Source organism: Stigmatopora argus, chromosome 11 (genome assembly GCF_051989625.1).
Source record: "Stigmatopora argus isolate UIUO_Sarg chromosome 11, RoL_Sarg_1.0, whole genome shotgun sequence".
Lineage (NCBI taxonomy): Eukaryota > Metazoa > Chordata > Actinopteri > Syngnathiformes > Syngnathidae > Stigmatopora > Stigmatopora argus.
The window spans coordinates 12,623,599-12,640,813 of record NC_135397.1 but is presented as its reverse complement, the minus strand read 5'-3'; the positions used below and the strand labels follow the sequence as shown (position 1 = coordinate 12,640,813).

At 41.4% G+C, this 17,215-nt stretch overlaps 2 protein-coding genes across 10 annotated transcripts; one reads left to right on the top strand and one right to left on the bottom strand.

The window, feature by feature from the left end:
* The first annotated feature begins 1,244 nt into the window (after positions 1-1,244).
* On the top strand, positions 1,245-4,282 carry npm3 (nucleophosmin/nucleoplasmin, 3). Its single transcript, XM_077612808.1, has 5 exons — positions 1,245-1,433; positions 1,649-1,734; positions 2,488-2,607; positions 3,674-3,767; positions 4,014-4,282. Exons 1-5 carry the CDS (start codon positions 1,361-1,363, stop codon positions 4,130-4,132), a joined length of 492 nt encoding a protein of 163 aa, XP_077468934.1. The 5' UTR covers positions 1,245-1,360; the 3' UTR covers positions 4,133-4,282.
* On the bottom strand, positions 4,210-17,027 carry trim8a (tripartite motif containing 8a). Of its 9 annotated transcripts, none has more exons than XM_077612801.1 (11): positions 16,685-17,027; positions 15,083-15,665; positions 12,323-12,418; positions 11,365-11,598; positions 11,110-11,141; positions 7,068-7,266; positions 6,912-6,979; positions 5,641-5,756; positions 5,257-5,568; positions 5,039-5,155; positions 4,210-4,966 (listed from the first exon to the last, which is right to left on the bottom strand). In XM_077612801.1, the coding sequence occupies exons 2-11, from the start codon at positions 15,650-15,652 to the stop codon at positions 4,959-4,961; spliced, it is 1,752 nt and encodes a 583-aa protein (XP_077468927.1). In that variant the 5' UTR covers positions 15,653-15,665; positions 16,685-17,027; the 3' UTR covers positions 4,210-4,958. The 9 variants fall into 9 exon arrangements, with proteins under 9 accessions (XP_077468927.1, XP_077468926.1, XP_077468925.1 ...); XM_077612800.1 differs by having other exon boundaries at positions 5,039-5,568; positions 7,068-7,118; positions 7,209-7,266; positions 16,685-17,023; XM_077612799.1 differs by having other exon boundaries at positions 4,210-5,155; positions 16,685-17,025.
* Positions 17,028-17,215: the final 188 nt, after the last annotated feature.

Here is a 17,215-nt window from a genome sequence, read left to right as displayed (position 1 = left end):
CAGGGGGGTGAGTTCCTCGGGAAAAGACAGCGATGGACGTCAATGGTGAAATGGCAAAAATTAAACTGGGATAAAATCCACATCCTAGCAGCATTTAGTGATTAAATACAAACACTGGAGCTTAAATACAAACACTGGAGCTTTTCAGATATGAGAACCAGGCCCACAATTGAAATATTATTTAAGAATATAGCCATATTTTACCCACCAAAAATCATTTTTAGCTGTACACAATATCCATCCTCCTTTCTTTCTTCCTTCTTTCCTATCGCCATCGAAGGTAATGATGAAAGTCGAGCCTTTCCTGTCATATTTCTGGCATAGTCTGTTATGAAAATGGCTTTAAATCAAAACAACAATACGTATACTATTTGCTTGTGGAGCTAAGTTAGCGCACTGAAAGTGCCGCACACACCATTTTCCCGGCTGTAACAGGCTTGCTAGCTTCGGAGTTGACTGCCCTTTCTTAATGATGTCCATTTTTTTCTGGAAAAGTCAGTCTGGAAAATAGCTTTGTGAGAGAAATCTGCAACAGAATCCATTTGTTTTTGCCACTGTCGGCCATTATGGGTGGAGTTTGCGATCTCTGGCTGCTTTGGCCCGCCTACTAGCCAATCATAGTTGCTGAAAGCAATGACATGTCCCAGCCAGCAAAATGCCAACGCCTATGAAAAATCATTGTGGGGTTGCCAATTCGAAATCTGATTGGTTAAAAGCAACAGTCTTGTTTAATGCAGCAGACCCCGCAGAACTGAATTTGAAGGCTTTGAGGCAGATCTGATCTGGCAACAAATAATGGCTGAAATGTGATTGGTTAAATGCTTCAATATGAAAACACATCTGGAAACAGTGCAACCAGGGGGGAAAGCAATGAAAGGAAGCTAACAGACCATTTGGAATAATAAGTATTGATGGACAAAATATAATATGATTCAGATATTTCTTAGGCCAGCAGAGAAGGCCTTGAGGGCCCTGACGGCCCGCCACTGATAAATATGTATTTATTAAGATATACGGTCCATTACTGTCACCATATATGAGGTATTGCACACTGCTACTAATGACTCCTATCCATTGCCCATAATAAAAGTGCTGCAAGTTTTGAATTCAGGAAAAGACTTTATAAAATATAAACACATACACATTATGGTCCAGCATGAGTACAACGTATTGTTTCTAATCTCTGCTTTTTCACTCGTATTTGTACGCTTGCTTTAAGAGCTGAGAACAGAGACTGCGCGCGTGGATGACGTCACAATCGCGTGTTTGTCCTGCGACGTTATTTCTTTCTACCCGCGGACAATTCAGTTGGTCTCCAACGTGTTAGCAACAACCTTTTTGATCACTTTCATCCGGCAGAATGTCTTTCACAGACGAAGAATCATTAGACGGCGGCTTGGCTGGGCAAACACAGTTGGAGAGCTACCTGTTCAGTAAGAAGTTTAAAGTATTTTAAAGTACACAGCGCCTTCACGTGGGTTTGAAAAACACGCATGCCGCCTGTTAAAACTCCACCAATTGATGGAAATTTTTCAATAGCTCCGTGGGCATAACCTTTTCTTTTTCCACATCTGTTTGTGTCTTAAACAATTGTTTTGTGTGCCTTTTATTGTATTCTCTGAAAGATGTTAATAAACGTGTTTCGTAGGTTGCGAGCTCTCTTCCAAAGTTCCCTTTTACTGCTTCCAAGGAGATGACGATGACGAAATGGAGCACTTCGTTGAGCTCAGAACGGTACACCAAAACTGACCTTACATAAAAGACTCAAACTTTCTTCGCCCCATTTACAAACTCTAAATATTAACCAGAATTTTCAAAAGAAAATAGGTGACGATTAATCGCAGTTTTGTGTTACTTTCGACCAGTGGGCTCAAACATACGGCTCTTGGGCCGGAAGTGGCCCGCTAGCAGGTCTAATCAGGCCCACTGGGGTTTTCTGCATGATTTCAAATGCTTTTTTTTGACACGGATGTTGTAAAATTTGTGATTTCTGTGATTGAGTGCTGTCACTATTGCACTTTGCTCAATATCTTTTGTGCCCTCAATGGCATCCAATGAGTTAACAACTGTAAAATACCCCAAAACCTACAGGAGATAACATGGAAATGGCCCCAAATCAGCAGAAAGCGACGAACACAGCGGAAGCAATGCTAAATACCACCAAAATCACCAGGAAATTATCTAAAATTTACAGAAATTATCTAAAATGTACAGGAAGTGACCCGCAAGTACCTCAAAATAACAAGTGACGCACAATTAGCTCACTGCCTACCTTTGACAACAATAGAGGTCCAATTCACTTAACAAGTTACCTTTTTATGGCTAAAAATAAACGGGTCCGGCCCACATGAGCTCTTGTTGGCATGAATGTGGCCCATGAACCAAAGTTGAGTTTGACACCACTGCTATAGACTTTTCTTAGGAATTTAAAAAGTATATATTTCTGTAGGTTTGTGTGTGAAATACTCTGTCATTTTGGACCTGCAGGTTTGTCTTGGGGAAGATGCCCAGGAGGAGTGTAACGTTGTGGAGGTTACAGCCATGAACCACCAGGGAAAGAAAACTTCAGTACCCATTGCTAATCTTCACATCAACTGCCTGCCAATGGTATTGTCCAAGCCAGTTGTTTTTAAACATATTGCAAAATGTTTAAAGCTTACAGTGGTATATCAAACTACTAAGACTCTTTAAAAATGCAATAGCATTAATTAAAATGTTCATGTAATATTTGGATTAATTTATTTTTTAACTCTTACAAAGCACATGTAATTCAAGGGCCAATCCATTTTGACTGGGAGGGACGATGGAACCCAGTCAAAATAGATTTGACGTTCAATGCTGTAAATGGCATGCAATACGGTAAATACTTTTTTTTTTTTTAAACATTTGAGTGTAGTGAAACAGAATTTAGTACTTGAATTTACTACTTCGCAATTTATTCCGCTATTAATTATTTTTTAAACTTTTTATGTTCATTAAAATGTGAAAATCCACGCGGAAACTCGTAAGCGGAAGCCACTCTTGCTACTAGAACTCAGCACTGAGGGAGGGAGTTATAATAGGGGCAACCATACGTCACGATTTTTAGATTATCGCGGCCATGTCTGGTCTACATTAACCGTGATATTCGAGGGATTACTGTAGTAGTAGTAGGGGATTGTGCTATACATCCACTAGATGGAGCTGGGAAAATTGAAGTCTTTGAGTTGCGAGTCATAGTGCGGAAAATACAGTACTTGGAAGTACGTCTTTTCGTTTTCAAGCTTGTTGGTCATACAGTGTGACTAGGACATGCTGGAAAGACATTCAAATCTCTTATCTCTACTTCTAGATATTAAGTTGTTGTTGTGAAATGGCTACATAAATACAAATGTCATATTTATCACTAAAGGTTTTGATATTGCGACATGTTGTATTTTCATCCTAAAAATTGCATTGTCATGTTGTCCCTGAAATTTGGCATTAGCGTTTCTAAACAGTTTATCACTCGCCCGCCTCATTTCCAGCACCAGCCTGCTCTTCCCCACTCAAAACCAACACAAATGTTCTTATACTGTACAAAATGGATGATATATTTGACAAGAACAACAAAGTGGTGGTGAAAGGGGATGGATGAACATTTTTATGAATGCTATATTTTGTCCTTGCATGAATGCTTTCATTCTTTCTTCAGGTAAGCTTGGGTGAATTTGAACTCAAGGCACCCGTGACAATTCGCCTGAAGTCTGGCTCAGGACCAGTGACCATTAGCGGGCTGCACCTAATCGGTAACAAAGCGCCTTCTTTACGTCACAATCTACAGCTAGAGGGGGGGGGGGGGGGGGGGGGGGTCAATTGCTACATTATCTGCCTATATGCATATTGTCATAATTGAAGATTACACATTCAACAATATTGTAAACCATTATCATATGTAATAGTTCCTTGTTTTTATTACTTGTGGTATTTTCCTATTTGAAAAACAAAAAAATGATGAAATATAAAACGTCAATTGCATTGCTATTTCCATTCAGCTTCAGAGATAGAGGAGTCAGACTTGGAGGAAGAAGAGGATGAAGATGAGGACGATGACATGGATGAGGAAGACGACCTCAGTCCAGTCAAACCAGCAAAAAAGAAGATGAAGCAGTAGCTGCCACGATGGCCCTCTTTCTCCGCCTTGTTAATACGTTTCAGGAAAGTATTGATGTACCATGTAGAACCAGAAAGTATTTGTACACCAAATTTATTAGATGGAATAATTGAATGCCTTCTTTTGTAAGGAAATAAAACTTTGGTTCCACCTGTTTCTGTTTTATTAACATAACACGAGAGCCCAATTCTTCAACCTCCCCCATGTGATCCATGCTAGGCATGAACTTAATTTAGTCAATTTATTCTTTGCATTTCTAATGATAAAAATATATTAAATACAATGATTGATAAAGCAAAAAAGATACAATCTCTAAAAAATGACAAAAAAACAGTCATTTGTCTTATTTAGGAATGGTGCGGATTGTCATTTAAAAAGTTTTCATTGACCAAAATGTCACTTGCTTTATAGAGTTATGTCTTTAAAAAAAAAGATAACATTTCTTTTAAAACCTCTGTGAATCATTGTTTTCATCATTTTCTGAGCCACTTTATCCTCATTAGGGTCACAGGGACTGCTGGAGCTTATCCAAGCTGACTGGTCCAGAGGCGGGGGACATCCTGAATTGGTGGCCAGCCAATTGCAATGCACAAGGAGACAAACAACCATTCACTCTCACACTCATACCTAGGGGCAATTTAAAGTGCCCAATCAGCCTACCATGCATGTCTTTGTAATCTGGGAGGAAATCGGAGTACGTGGAGAAAACCCACGCAGGAGAACATGCAAACTCCACAAAGGTGGACTGGCCTGGATTTGAACCCAGGAAACCCATTGTGAGGTCGACGCCCTAACCACTCAGCCGCCAGGCCGCCATGTAGGCCTGTCATGTGGCTGCCAAAAAAAGGCCTTTAGGCATTAAAAGGGCCTTAACTGATGTTACCATTCCTACTGTTACTTTCTTACCAAATTCTTGCTTGAAGACTGGGTGTAAAAGCCAAAGTAGTCTGGGTGTCTGGAAGCCTGTGAGGCTTCCATTATTCCACTCATGGCTAAATGCTGTAGGGGCCGGCTGGCAAACTCCTGAGGGGTGACAGGCACGAAGGATTGGTGTGTCGAGTAAAGGGGCTGAGCCGTCGCTGCTCCGGGGCAGATCAAGACTTTCCTTCCCTGTCGAGACGTACCTCCATGGGAGAAAACGCTCTCGGAGTGTTGGCTCCCCAAGCGCTGGCTCGAGCTGTTAAGGAAGAGACTGTGGCCAGGACCGGAGTGAGCATCCTGGCCCAGAGCTTCAGAGGAGAATACATCCGAGTTGTGTTCAGTCAGAAGAGACATTCTGTTGGTGGTGAGCAAAGTAGAAGGATGCTGGGAAAATGAGTTTTCGGTGGGATTCTCCGGGAAAGCTATGTCGTATTGCCTCTTGAGTCTAGGATGACCACCAACAGATCTTGAGTGTGTCTGGATTATTCCCAGCACAAACTCTTCATTCAAACATTCTGAAAATGACAGTTGCGGCAAGAATCACACGCCAAACATTCTAATAATTAAAAAAAAATACGACATCATACCTCCCATGCATTTGCGCAGGTTGATCTCTTGTTTGGAGAGCTGTGATAAAAAATTCTGAGAGCTGATTTGGCCCACTGAGAGTGGAGGGACAGAAGTTTTCATCTCTGGACTGGACCTGAAATGATCATTCATATATATATAGTAAGGCTTTTTTCTTTAAAAAATCGACATAGTATAGTAAGGCTAAGAAAGTCGGAGAATAAATCTGACTTCTGATTCATCTCCTAGTTATTGCTGTGGTCCAGTGGCAAAAATATTGGTTCAGAACTTGAGGTGGGAATCAGGAGTGAGTTCAATTCCACTCTTTGCAATTCACAAATTGTTTATTGAGGTAATGAAAAGGATAAATATAACTTCCAATCACTTCATTTCAGAAGTCACTGTGGTCCATTTGCAAAGACAAATGGTCAGAACTTCTGGTGGACTCAAGTTCAAATCAGGAGTGAGTTCAATTCCACTCTTTGCAATTCTCAAATTGTTTATTGAGGTAATGAAAAGGATAGATATAACTTCCAATCAAATCATTTCAGAAGTTACTGTGGTCCAGTGGCAAAGACAATGGGTCAGAACTTCAGGTGGACTCAAGTTCAAATCAGGAGTGAGTTCAATTCCACTCTTTGCAATTCTCAAATTGTTTATTGAGGTAATGAAAAGGATAGATATAACTTCCAATCAGAACATTTCAGAAGTCACTGTGGTCCAGTGGCAAAGACAATGGGTCAGAATTTCAGGTGGACTCAAGTTCAAATCAGGAGTGAGTTCAAGTCCACTCTTTGCAATTCTCAAATTGTTTATTTGGTAATGAAAATGATAAATATAACTTCCAATCATGTATAGGCGGGCCGCCTCGTGGTGTAGTGGGTAAGTCACCTGCCTGCGAAGTGGGTGTCGAGGGTTCACGTCCCGGTGTCGCCAGTCAACGACTGTATGGTGTCGGCAGTCGGCCGCAGGCCGACTGTCGAACACCACCAGGAACCCCCCCCCTCCCAGTCAACGACTTTGCTGAAAAAAATGACTAAGTCTTTATTTGAATGAAAAAAGGATTACCCATTTACTGAACTACTAGTGTAGTGATTAGTCAAACGAGAGCGGGATTCGAACCCCATCTCCCACATGGCAGTCAAATCCACTAACTTGAGGTCTGTCTGACCCATTGTCTTTGCCACTGGACCACAGTGACTTCTGAAATGAGATGATTGGAAGTTATATTTATCATTTTCATCACCTCAATAAACTATTTGAGATTTGCAAAGAGTGGACTTGAACACACTCCAGATTTGAACTTGTGTCCAACTTCAATTTCAACCCATTGTTCTTGCCACTGGACCAGAGTGTCTTCTGAAATGACATGATTGGAAGTTATATTTATCCTTTTCATTACCTCAATAAACAATTTGAGATTTGCAAAGAGTGGAATCAAACTCACTTCTGATTTGAACTTGAGTCCACCTGAAGTTCTGACCCATTGTCTTTGCCACTGCACCACAGTAAAGTTGGAAGTTGTATTTATCCTTTTCATTACCTCAATAAACAATTTGAGAATTGCAAAGAGTGGAATTGAACTCACTCCTGATTCCCACCTCATGTTCTGACCCAATGATTTTGCCAGTGGACCACAGCAACAACTAGAAGGTGAAGAATCAGAAGTCAGATTTATTCTCCGACTCTCTTAGCCTTACTTGCTATGTCATTTTTTAAAGAAAAAAAAAACTTACTATACTATGTCGTTTTTTAAGAAAAGAAGCCTTACTATACAATATTGTTTTTTAAGAAAAAAAGGCTTCCTCTACTATGTCGTTTTTCAAGAAAAAAAGCCATGCTATACTATGTCGTTTTTTAGGAAAAAAGCCTTACTATACTATATCGTTTTTTAGTGGGGAAAGCCATACTATACTATGTTGTTTTTTAGGGAAAAAGCCTTCCTCTACTATGTCGTTTTTCAAGGAAAAAAGCCATGCTATACTATGTCGTTTTTTAGGGGGGAAAAGCCATACTATACTATGTCGTTTTTTAAGAAAAAAGCCTTACTATACTATGTCGTTTTTTAAGAAAAAAAGCCATACTATACTATGTCGTTTTTTAAAGGAAAAAAGCCATACTATACTATGTCGTTTTTTAAAGGAAAAAAGCCATACTATACTATGTCGTTTTTTAGGGGGAAAAGCCATACTATACTATGTCGTTTTTTAGGGACAAAGCCTTCCTCTACTATGTCGTTTTTCAAGAAAAAAAGCCACGCTATACTATGTCGTTTTTTTAGGGGGAAAAAGCCATACTATACTATGTCGTTTTTTTAGGAAAAAAAGCCTTACTATACTATGTCGTTTTTTAAGAAAAAAAGCCTTACTATACATGGTCTTTTTTAAACAAAAAAGCCTTACTATACATGGTCATTTTTTAAGAAAAAAGCCTTACTATACATGGTCTTTTTTGTAAATAAAAAGCCTTACTATACTATTTCGTTTTTAAAGACAAAAATGCCTTACTATACTGTGTCGTTTTTAAAGAAAATAAGCCTTAGTATACTATGTCGTCTTTAAAGAAAAAAGCCTATACTATGTTGTTTTTTAAGAAAAAAGCCTTACAATACTATGTCATTTTTTAAGAAAAAAAGCCTTACTATACTGTCGTCTTTTAAGAAAAACGCTTTACTGTACATGGTCGTTTTTTTTAAATAAAAAAGCCTTACTATACATGGTCATTTTTTAATAAAAACCCTTAATATACATGGTCATTTTTAAAGAAAAAAGCCTGACTATATATACATAGTATTTATTTTTTAAACAAATAAAAGCTTTACTTTACATAGACCACTTTTTTTAAAGAAAAAGCCTTACGATGTCCAGCCATTCAAGTCATTTTGCATGCCAGCTTTACGTTTGTACCAAATCTCGGGGTATTCTTTGCTCAGTTATGAAGCACGTCTAATAAGATGAATAAATATTTGACATTATCGTCGACAAGGAAAAAGAGTGTCGCCAAACTTTCGTCAAAACATATACTATGCTATTGCCATTGCTCTTCATACAGCACTGAGCCATCTGGAACACCCTGGGAACTACGTGAGGATGCTCTTCATTGACTACAGCTCAGCCTTCAATACCATAAAACCGGACATTCTGACTGACAAACTCTCCCACCTTGGACTATCCTCTTCAATCTGCTGCTGGATAAAGGACTTCTTGACCAACCGACCACAGACTGTTAGACTTGGTCCCCACCTCTCTTCCTCCATTACACTAAGCACTGGCTCCCCTCAAGGCTGTGTACTGAGTCCTCTTCTGTACTCCCTGTACACCTACGACTGTGCACCCACCCACCAGTCTAACGCCATCATCAAATTCGCTGACGACACCACTGTGGTCGGACTCATCTCAGGAGGGGATGAGTCGGCTTACAGAGATGAGGTCAACAATTTGTCTTCGTGGTGCTCGGTGAACAATCTCACACTGAACACCACGAAAACTAAAGAAATAATCTTGGACTTTCGCAAACACGGCACAGATCTGGCCCCACTCCTCATAAATGGAGTATGTGTAGACAGGGTCCAGTCCTTTAAATTCCTGGGGGTCCACGTCACGGACAAGCTCTCATGGTCTACAAACACCACGGCAGTGGTGAAGAAGGCTCAGACACGACTCCATTTCCTCAGGGTACTCAGGAAGAACAACTTGGGCTCCAATCTTCTGAGAACCTTCTATAGAACCACTGTCGAGAGCATCCTGGCGTACGGCATCACAGTGTGGTACGCTGGAAGCACGGCGGCAGACAAAAAGGCCATGCAGAAAGTGATTAACACTGCCCAGAGGATTGTCGGCTGCTCTCTGCCCTCACTTGAAGACATTGCCAGCCCGCGTTACCTCGGCAGAGCCAAGCACATCATAGGGGACCCTTACCACCCTGGTCACAATCTGTTCCAGCTGCTGCCCTCTGGCAGACGCTATAGGTCCCACAAAGCTCGGACAAATAGGCTTAAGGACAGTTTTTTCCCCACATCCATCAGACATCTAAACTCGCGCTAACATACACACATTCCCTTCTGCGGCATATGAATAGATGGTTGGTTGGTGATCTGCCTCCTACTAGCTGACTTGAAGGAAGGTAAGTGGCAGACAGTGTGCGGTAATCGAGAGGTAAGCGACCTGTATGTAATCGAGAGGTAAGCGACCACAACAGCGGAATGACAAATTACAAGTCCGTAACTTACACTTATTTAGGTCTTTTGCCGATGAAACGTAGCTTATGGAGAAGCACCATCAATTTCGTCACACGCAGTTTCTGCGTGTGATGACAAGTAGGCTTTTTGTGTTGTGGTAATGACGACATGGCCTATGTCCGATTATTATTATTATTATATTACTCCATCATAAATCAATTGCATACCTGTCAACTTATACGTTTTTTGATCATTTCAAATTGTGTAGACCATGTGAACAACTTTTGTACGGGAATTTTTTATTATTTTTAAAGTACGTTTTTTTTTGTAAAACCGATCTCATTTGTCACTTGTAGCAGGCAAAAACGTAATCTTTTTTGCATATTTTCGACTCGGTCACGCTATCTCCCGCTAACTGTTTATCTTTTAACCATATTAAAAGAAGTCTCTCCATTTTGTTATGAATGTCACTGTGTAGCTTGGAAATTATGGTTAGTCTTTGGAAAGCTTGATATCCTTAATAGCGTCCTTCTGCTTCATAATGTTGAAAAACTCTCGTATTGGCGACCCAGCTCCGTCACGCGTACACCACTCATGTTTTTCGATTATTTCGTGCTTAATATCAATTGTCATCTTACGCCTTTTCTTCGCACTTCCCTTCATTGCACCAGCTTGCTTTGGACCCATTGGTTTTCCCTTAATTCTGCACTAACTAACGCAAAAAACACGGGAAAAATGCAACGCTCCGCCCAGTGCTCGTAGATATCTTTAGACGAGGGAGTTGCAGCGAGAAAGATAGTGCGCTGAAATCATAAGCAGCCTCTCGCGTCTCGGACACCTAGCTGTCTTGCATGCTAAATTTGTCTCGTATCTCAAAGCAAACATTTGCTCGGAATTTTACTCATATCTCAAAGCAAACATTTGCCCGGAATTTTACTCGTATCTCAAAGCAAACATTTCCTTGGAATTTTACTCATATTTCAAAGCAAACATTTCCTCGGAATTTTACTCGTATCTCAAAGCAAACATTTGCTCGGAATTTTACTCGCATCTCAAAGCAAACATTTGCTCGGAATTTTACTCATATCTCAAAGCAAACATTTGCTCGGAATTTTACTCGTATCTCAAATTTCTCGTATGTTGGGGCACTCGGATGTCGAGGTACTACTGTATTTTGATTCAGGCGAGTTTGTGAAAGGAAACATGCAAAATAGGGATAGTTGCCCCTCGAGGACCCTCGAGGACCGGAGTTGGGCACCCCTGGACTATGTAGACTAGCCAGTGTGGTTGAAAGCAAAAGTTTCATGCTTACTTGTTCATTAGCAGCTGGTAAGGTTTTGTGTTCTGAAAAGGGAAAGATAAACATCAGTGGGATGGTAAATCTCAACTTATATTGTCAAAACAAATGTGGGAAACAGTATTCAGTAAAATCTGACTGTTTTGTTAGAATAGGAAACAAACATGATACAGAAAACATACTAAAAATTTAATCACTATATACTAATGCTGCTCTCAATTTCAAATGGTGGTTAAGATTATTTTATTAACAAAAAAAGAGGGGGCCAACCTTCATAAAGTTGATGTTATTGGCTTTTTGAAAAAACTCTCGTACGGAACTGAGGAGTTTTTCCGCTTGCCGTCGTCTCTCGGTCAGCTGCAAGACCTGCTGGGAGTTTTTCCTCCCGTACGACCTGAATGTTTGCTCCAGCATCTGAATATTTTCACACTGTTTGGCTTTCAGCATGTTGTACATCCTCTGGTACTGCTCCCTGACTCGCTTCTTTACGACTGAAACGGCACCCTGCAAAGAGGAGACGGGTGGTTTTATGCCATCCTCCAAATGGCACATAATTATTGTGACTCACATTGTTCATGTTAGTACAAATAATAATAATACAGCATTTCCCAAATTTTCACACAGAGTACAACAAGGAGAAAAATACTTTCTGTAGATGACACAAAAGATTGGTCAATATACGGTATTTCTCGCAACAAGTGTAAATTAATAGCAGGCTTTTGTTATTTTCTTTCAATATTTAAAGAATACTACCAATGTTAACGGGACATTACAAGTGCCTGTGTTGGAACAATGTCATCTATACATTGATATATTTAGAATTAATACCTGGTGATCTTTTTATTTGAGGAATTGGCAGTATATTGTTGCTTTGATAGTGCACATTAAAACATTAGATCGGAGGTGGCAAACACACAGCTCTCGAGCCGCATGCGGCTCCCGGCCAAAATGAATGCTCTTTGCTTCTTATGATATTTTGTATATATTATATACATTTTGAATCACAGTTTAAAATGTTTACTCTTTGTGTCTAACTTTTTCGCCACCCCTGCATTAGGTGGTTACACTGTACTAATTTATTGTATGTAAATGGTAGTGTGCAAATATCAAAAAAATAAAAAATTTGCACAGAGATAAATTTAGCAAAATCCTTGTCTTTATGTAAACCGAGAAGGAGCTCAGACATCTTTTAGTAAGTACAAAAAGTCAGGATGTTGTAGTAAACTACCTTTATCAGTTTGTTGTCCAAATCCAGCTTGGAAAGGTGCTCATCAATGTTTTGAAGACGACCCTCCAGGCTGCCTTGATGTTCCATTAACGTGGCCTGAAGTGAGAACAATAACAGGAAATGGAAGAAGAATACAAAGGTTGTACAACGGACCGGAAACTAAAATCCATTTAATGTTAAAAAAATAAACCCTACTCTGCTTTGTGTTTTCACTGTGATGTGTTTCATCAACTAGATTCTCAATTCTGCTAACTCTGATTTTCATATATTAATTTTACAATAGAATAACTACTTTGCTTAAAACGAGAGTATGTAGTTGGAAATGATCTCCTCCTGGACCGCCCAAAAAGTGGTTAGTTTCCAACCGGTTTCGGACCTTCCAAACCCAGTAGTTCACGGAGTGCTCCCTTCAAAAAGATCCATTGCTTGGTGTTCCCTATCAAAACAAAAAAGGCTAGTACTGATATAAAAATGGCACACATAGTATTAAAGAGGTTCTGGGTTATTTAATAAGAAAAATCCTATATAACTCTAGAAATTTGAGCTTGGTCTACAATAACATAATTCTGGGGAACCATGTGTCTTACTGTCTCTTCCGTCTGTCAGTGAATGCCACTTGATTGCATTTTTACATAATTGTCATTTCGATTTAAATCTTATCTTATGTGACCGCAATTGTAAGAACAACCTTCTAAAGGTTTCTCCCCTAATGTGCAAAACATAGACATTTATAAAAACGTGATCCGTTTTCAATTGAGCACAATGGAACTAAGCTGAGGAGAAGCAAAAAGTCCTCACTTTAGAAGCTTACGAGTTACATCAGCAACCGCCTCCAAAATCCCCAGTGGACAGCGGAAACAACTGCTGCCAGGCAAAACAGCAAACATTCATTTGCGAGAACACTGACAACTGCACAAATCCACCTTACCCCAGCTGTCCACATTGGGAACTGTCCCACTTCCTGTGTGTGGAGCACAGACAGTCCCACAGGGCTTAGAGAACTAAAAAAAATTCTTCACGGTTTAAGGCTGCAGACGGAAATCGATGTACAGTCTCAGGCTGATTGATGGCGGTGAGCACAGGGGCCGCTTTTTAATGAGCTTGCTACTATATGGAAAAGCCACTTGGGCACAAAATAGAAGAAGGCAACAAAGCCTGGTGGATGTGGGGGAGGAGACGCTCACTAGCCTTGCTCTGCTTTTTCCTTTGGCTCGCCAAATGCATCGCTGCCTGCGTTGCTGTTTGCGTTCGCTTTTGTGGCAGCAACACAATTGCGAACCACCAGGGTCTGTTTGGGCAAAAAGCTGAATGAAAGTATAGATGCACAAAAAGGAAGCTGAAGAGGGAACAGTTTGAGCCCCCCAAAAAATGAGTGGGAATGAACAATGAACTCCTGACGAAAAATGTTTTGGGGCCAATTTCAATCGTGTGAAATGTTTCGCTCTTGAAAATTTGGTCAAAAACATTGCAATCTTTGAAAAAACTTGACTCCTTGGTCACCATTATTGGCATTGCAATGACAATGATGGATGTATCTATCACTGCAAAAGAGGGTTGTGGCCAATGTTCCCTCTAAGCTGCACGCGTGTGCAATTGTGCACTACTCGTGTTCTCCGCGCACAGCAAACATATGCAGCGCACAAAATAAAATCCAACCTGAATTATAAAAAAATAAAACATTACAATTTGTACTGTGCCATTTTGCAACGCAACTCAGAGAGTGGCCGCCTGTCACTGACAAATGACAAGAAATGGTAATTTCGGATAAAACTATGCCAAATGTTAACGACATTGATTGGCTGCATTAGTTACCCGTTATGCGTAGGTGCTTGTGTTTTGCAGGGTTAGCATATAGATAACGGTTCGAGGGAGCTGCTGCCAAGCCTTTATCATGGCGAAACGATCGGGCTGTGGCAAAGCCACTCAACAAGCCGAAGTAAAAAAGGAAATGCGGTTCTTTTAAGATGGAATGGCTGTCGGCGTATGTGCAAATAAAAGAACAAGCAGAGAAATTGAGTCCTCTCCAAAACATGCAGCGAAACTAAAGTTGTAAGCGAGTTTTCCGATGGAAAAATATTGCTATCTCAAGTGACACATTCAGAATAAAAGTCATTTGAATGAGAAGTGAGAAGGACAGACGTGAAAAATAAGGTAAAATTTAAGTCAGATTGGTACATATTCTACAGACAATTATAACTAGATCATTTATGGGTAGTGGACATGCACCTGCTTATGGCAGATATGATACTGGTGAGTGCCCATAGCGAGCATTTATGATGTTGCTCACACTGGTCCTCAGTGTGCTCAGGGAGGTTGTCTGTATGCCTAGACATGTGAAAAATTAGAGAGAACATTGGTTGTGGGCATCAATTGCAATGACTGCTACGTCCATCAATTCTCATGATGGAAATATGCATCCCTTTCAATGGGATTTGAGAAGTTACGTAAAATAAACAGGAAGCAACCCAGAAACGAGCCAAAATCAGCCAGAAGTGACTTGGCTCAACGACAAAGCATTTTTGCCGCAGTGGGAAGTCTAACTGCAAATGGGCGAAAGTATTTGCGGCTGTGACAAGTTAAGCATGTGGTTGATTAAAATCTCAAGTCTTCACCGCACAACGTGACGACTGATTCGCAAGTCAAGCAATACATTGCTTCCATTTGCAAAACACTGTGATATAAATGATGCAGAGCACTGAAAGCCCCAGCTAATAGGAAAGAAAGACACAGCCGGCATGATATAAGGTGTGAATTATTCACCTGCATGTGCATACGTGTCGTGTTCACGTCATAGACCTTGTGTCCTTGGGCATTGCAATGGGAAATGCAGCACAAGGGACACACAGCCGCGTGTTCATCTTGGCAGTGGAACAGCCTGTAGTCGTCGTGGACGGGACACGTCCAGGCGCTCAGCTCCTCGACGTCCACCAGAAGATGACCGGGCTGGGCGCATGGCTGGCGCAAGTGCGTACGTACGTGGGTTTGGCAGCAGGGCTCCTTGCAGCGCAGGCACACCTTCCTGGCGGGCAGCGGCGGGTCTTGCCTGCACAAGACGCACTGCGGCCCCACAGAGGGGTTCTCGGAAGCCAACGCGTTAAACCTCGCCACTATGTTGGCCAGCTTGTAGTTCTTCTCCAGTGACGGCTTCTGCTCATATTGATTGTTGCACTCGGGGCAACGAACCCCTGCGTCTTTGCCGGCCCATGCCGCCGAGATGCAAGCTTTGCAGAAGTTGTGTTTGCACGGCAGTAGGATTGGCTCCACGAACACGTTTAAGCAGATGGGACACAGAAGCTCCTCCTCCAAACACTTCCTCCAACTTTCATCCATGGCACCAATTGTTCTGAATTCAAAGGGAAGCACAATAAGTGACTCAGAACCAGACTGTTGTGAGATGAAACAAAAAAAACAAAGTTTAAACTGGCCATAAGTGCTCAGTGAATTACTCTAAGTAGTCAATGTTAAACATATCCGTGTGCTGCTACCTGAACATTTATAATGGATTGATGTACCGTATTTACTCGCATAAAAGCTGCCCCGCGTATAAGCCGCACCCCTAAAATTGCCTTAAAATTGTTAAATTTTACAATTTCTCACGTATGAGCCGCCCCCTGATTCACAATTTTCACCTCCATATTCATGGTTTTAATAGGGAGTACAACTGTGCTACTTTGAGGGGAAAATCTTAAGAAAAATCATCGCACGTGGTATTTCTGAGATACTAATGAGATGAGATTTTATTCATCTGTCATCTCATTTTCTGAACTGCTTTATCCTCATTAGGGTCACGGGGGTGCTGGAGCCTATCCCAGCTGACTCCGGGCCAGAGGTGGGGGACACTCTGAATTGGTGGTCAGCCGATCGCAGGGCACAAGGAGAAGGACAACCATGCACACTCACACCCATACCCACAGGCAATTTAGAGTGCCCAATCAGCCCACCAGAGCACCCGGAAGAAACCCACGCAGGCCCGGGGAGAACATGCAAACGCCACATAGACGGATGTGACCTGGATTTGAACCCAGGATCCCAGAGCTGTGAGGCCGACGCGCTAACCACTCAACCAAGGGGCCACCCGTGGTCCCATTTTTGTGCTGGAAATATAGAAAGTAAACTGTGTTTAGTTGCAATTTTAACTGGAATCATATCGAGTTAATGTCGCTTTTTTGGTTTGTTGTTGTTCTCGGTGAACTGTAATGACATGACAGGACAATCCAATCCAAGCAGATTCCTATCAAATTAATTAGCTCGAAGATCACAAATACCATTGAGGTTTGTTTGCTTCCTGTCGGCGAACATTAGCGTTGGATTTCTCCCGTCCCAAAAAATACAAAGAATACAAAACAACCAAACGCAACCTACCAAGCACTGGCTGTCCATTTGCTCGGCACACTCGAGCGCACCTTTACGGCTTCACCTCGACCGAGCCCCGAGACGAGAGCCCATCTTCCCCCTGCCAAGATCGCATCTCGCTGGGTAGGGGTAGCCCTTATATTTAGTGTTTCTATCTTTTAAACGACACCATTTGTCCTTAAATTGTTGCATTGGCTCATCAACTAACCGTCAAAAAACACAAAATCCAGGTGGGAGGAAAAAAGAAAAAAGTCGTCGTAACCGGAGCTCCGTTGCTCCAAGCAGACCGGCTCCCCTTGCGAATGTGACCCGTCAGAGTTGATACGTGGGCGGGGAAGGGAGGGGAGGAGCTCCGGTGTAGGGTGGGCGTGGAAGCCAGCAGGCTGAGCGTCGGTAGCAATTAGCTTTATGGGCCGATGTCCCCTGGGGCCCATGAAATATAGAAAAAAATTATAAACGCGACATAAAGCGTGTAATTGTTATTTCACCGAGAACAGAAGCTCGCCATTTCTTTTTTTTTTCAATTTGATAATTGTTAAA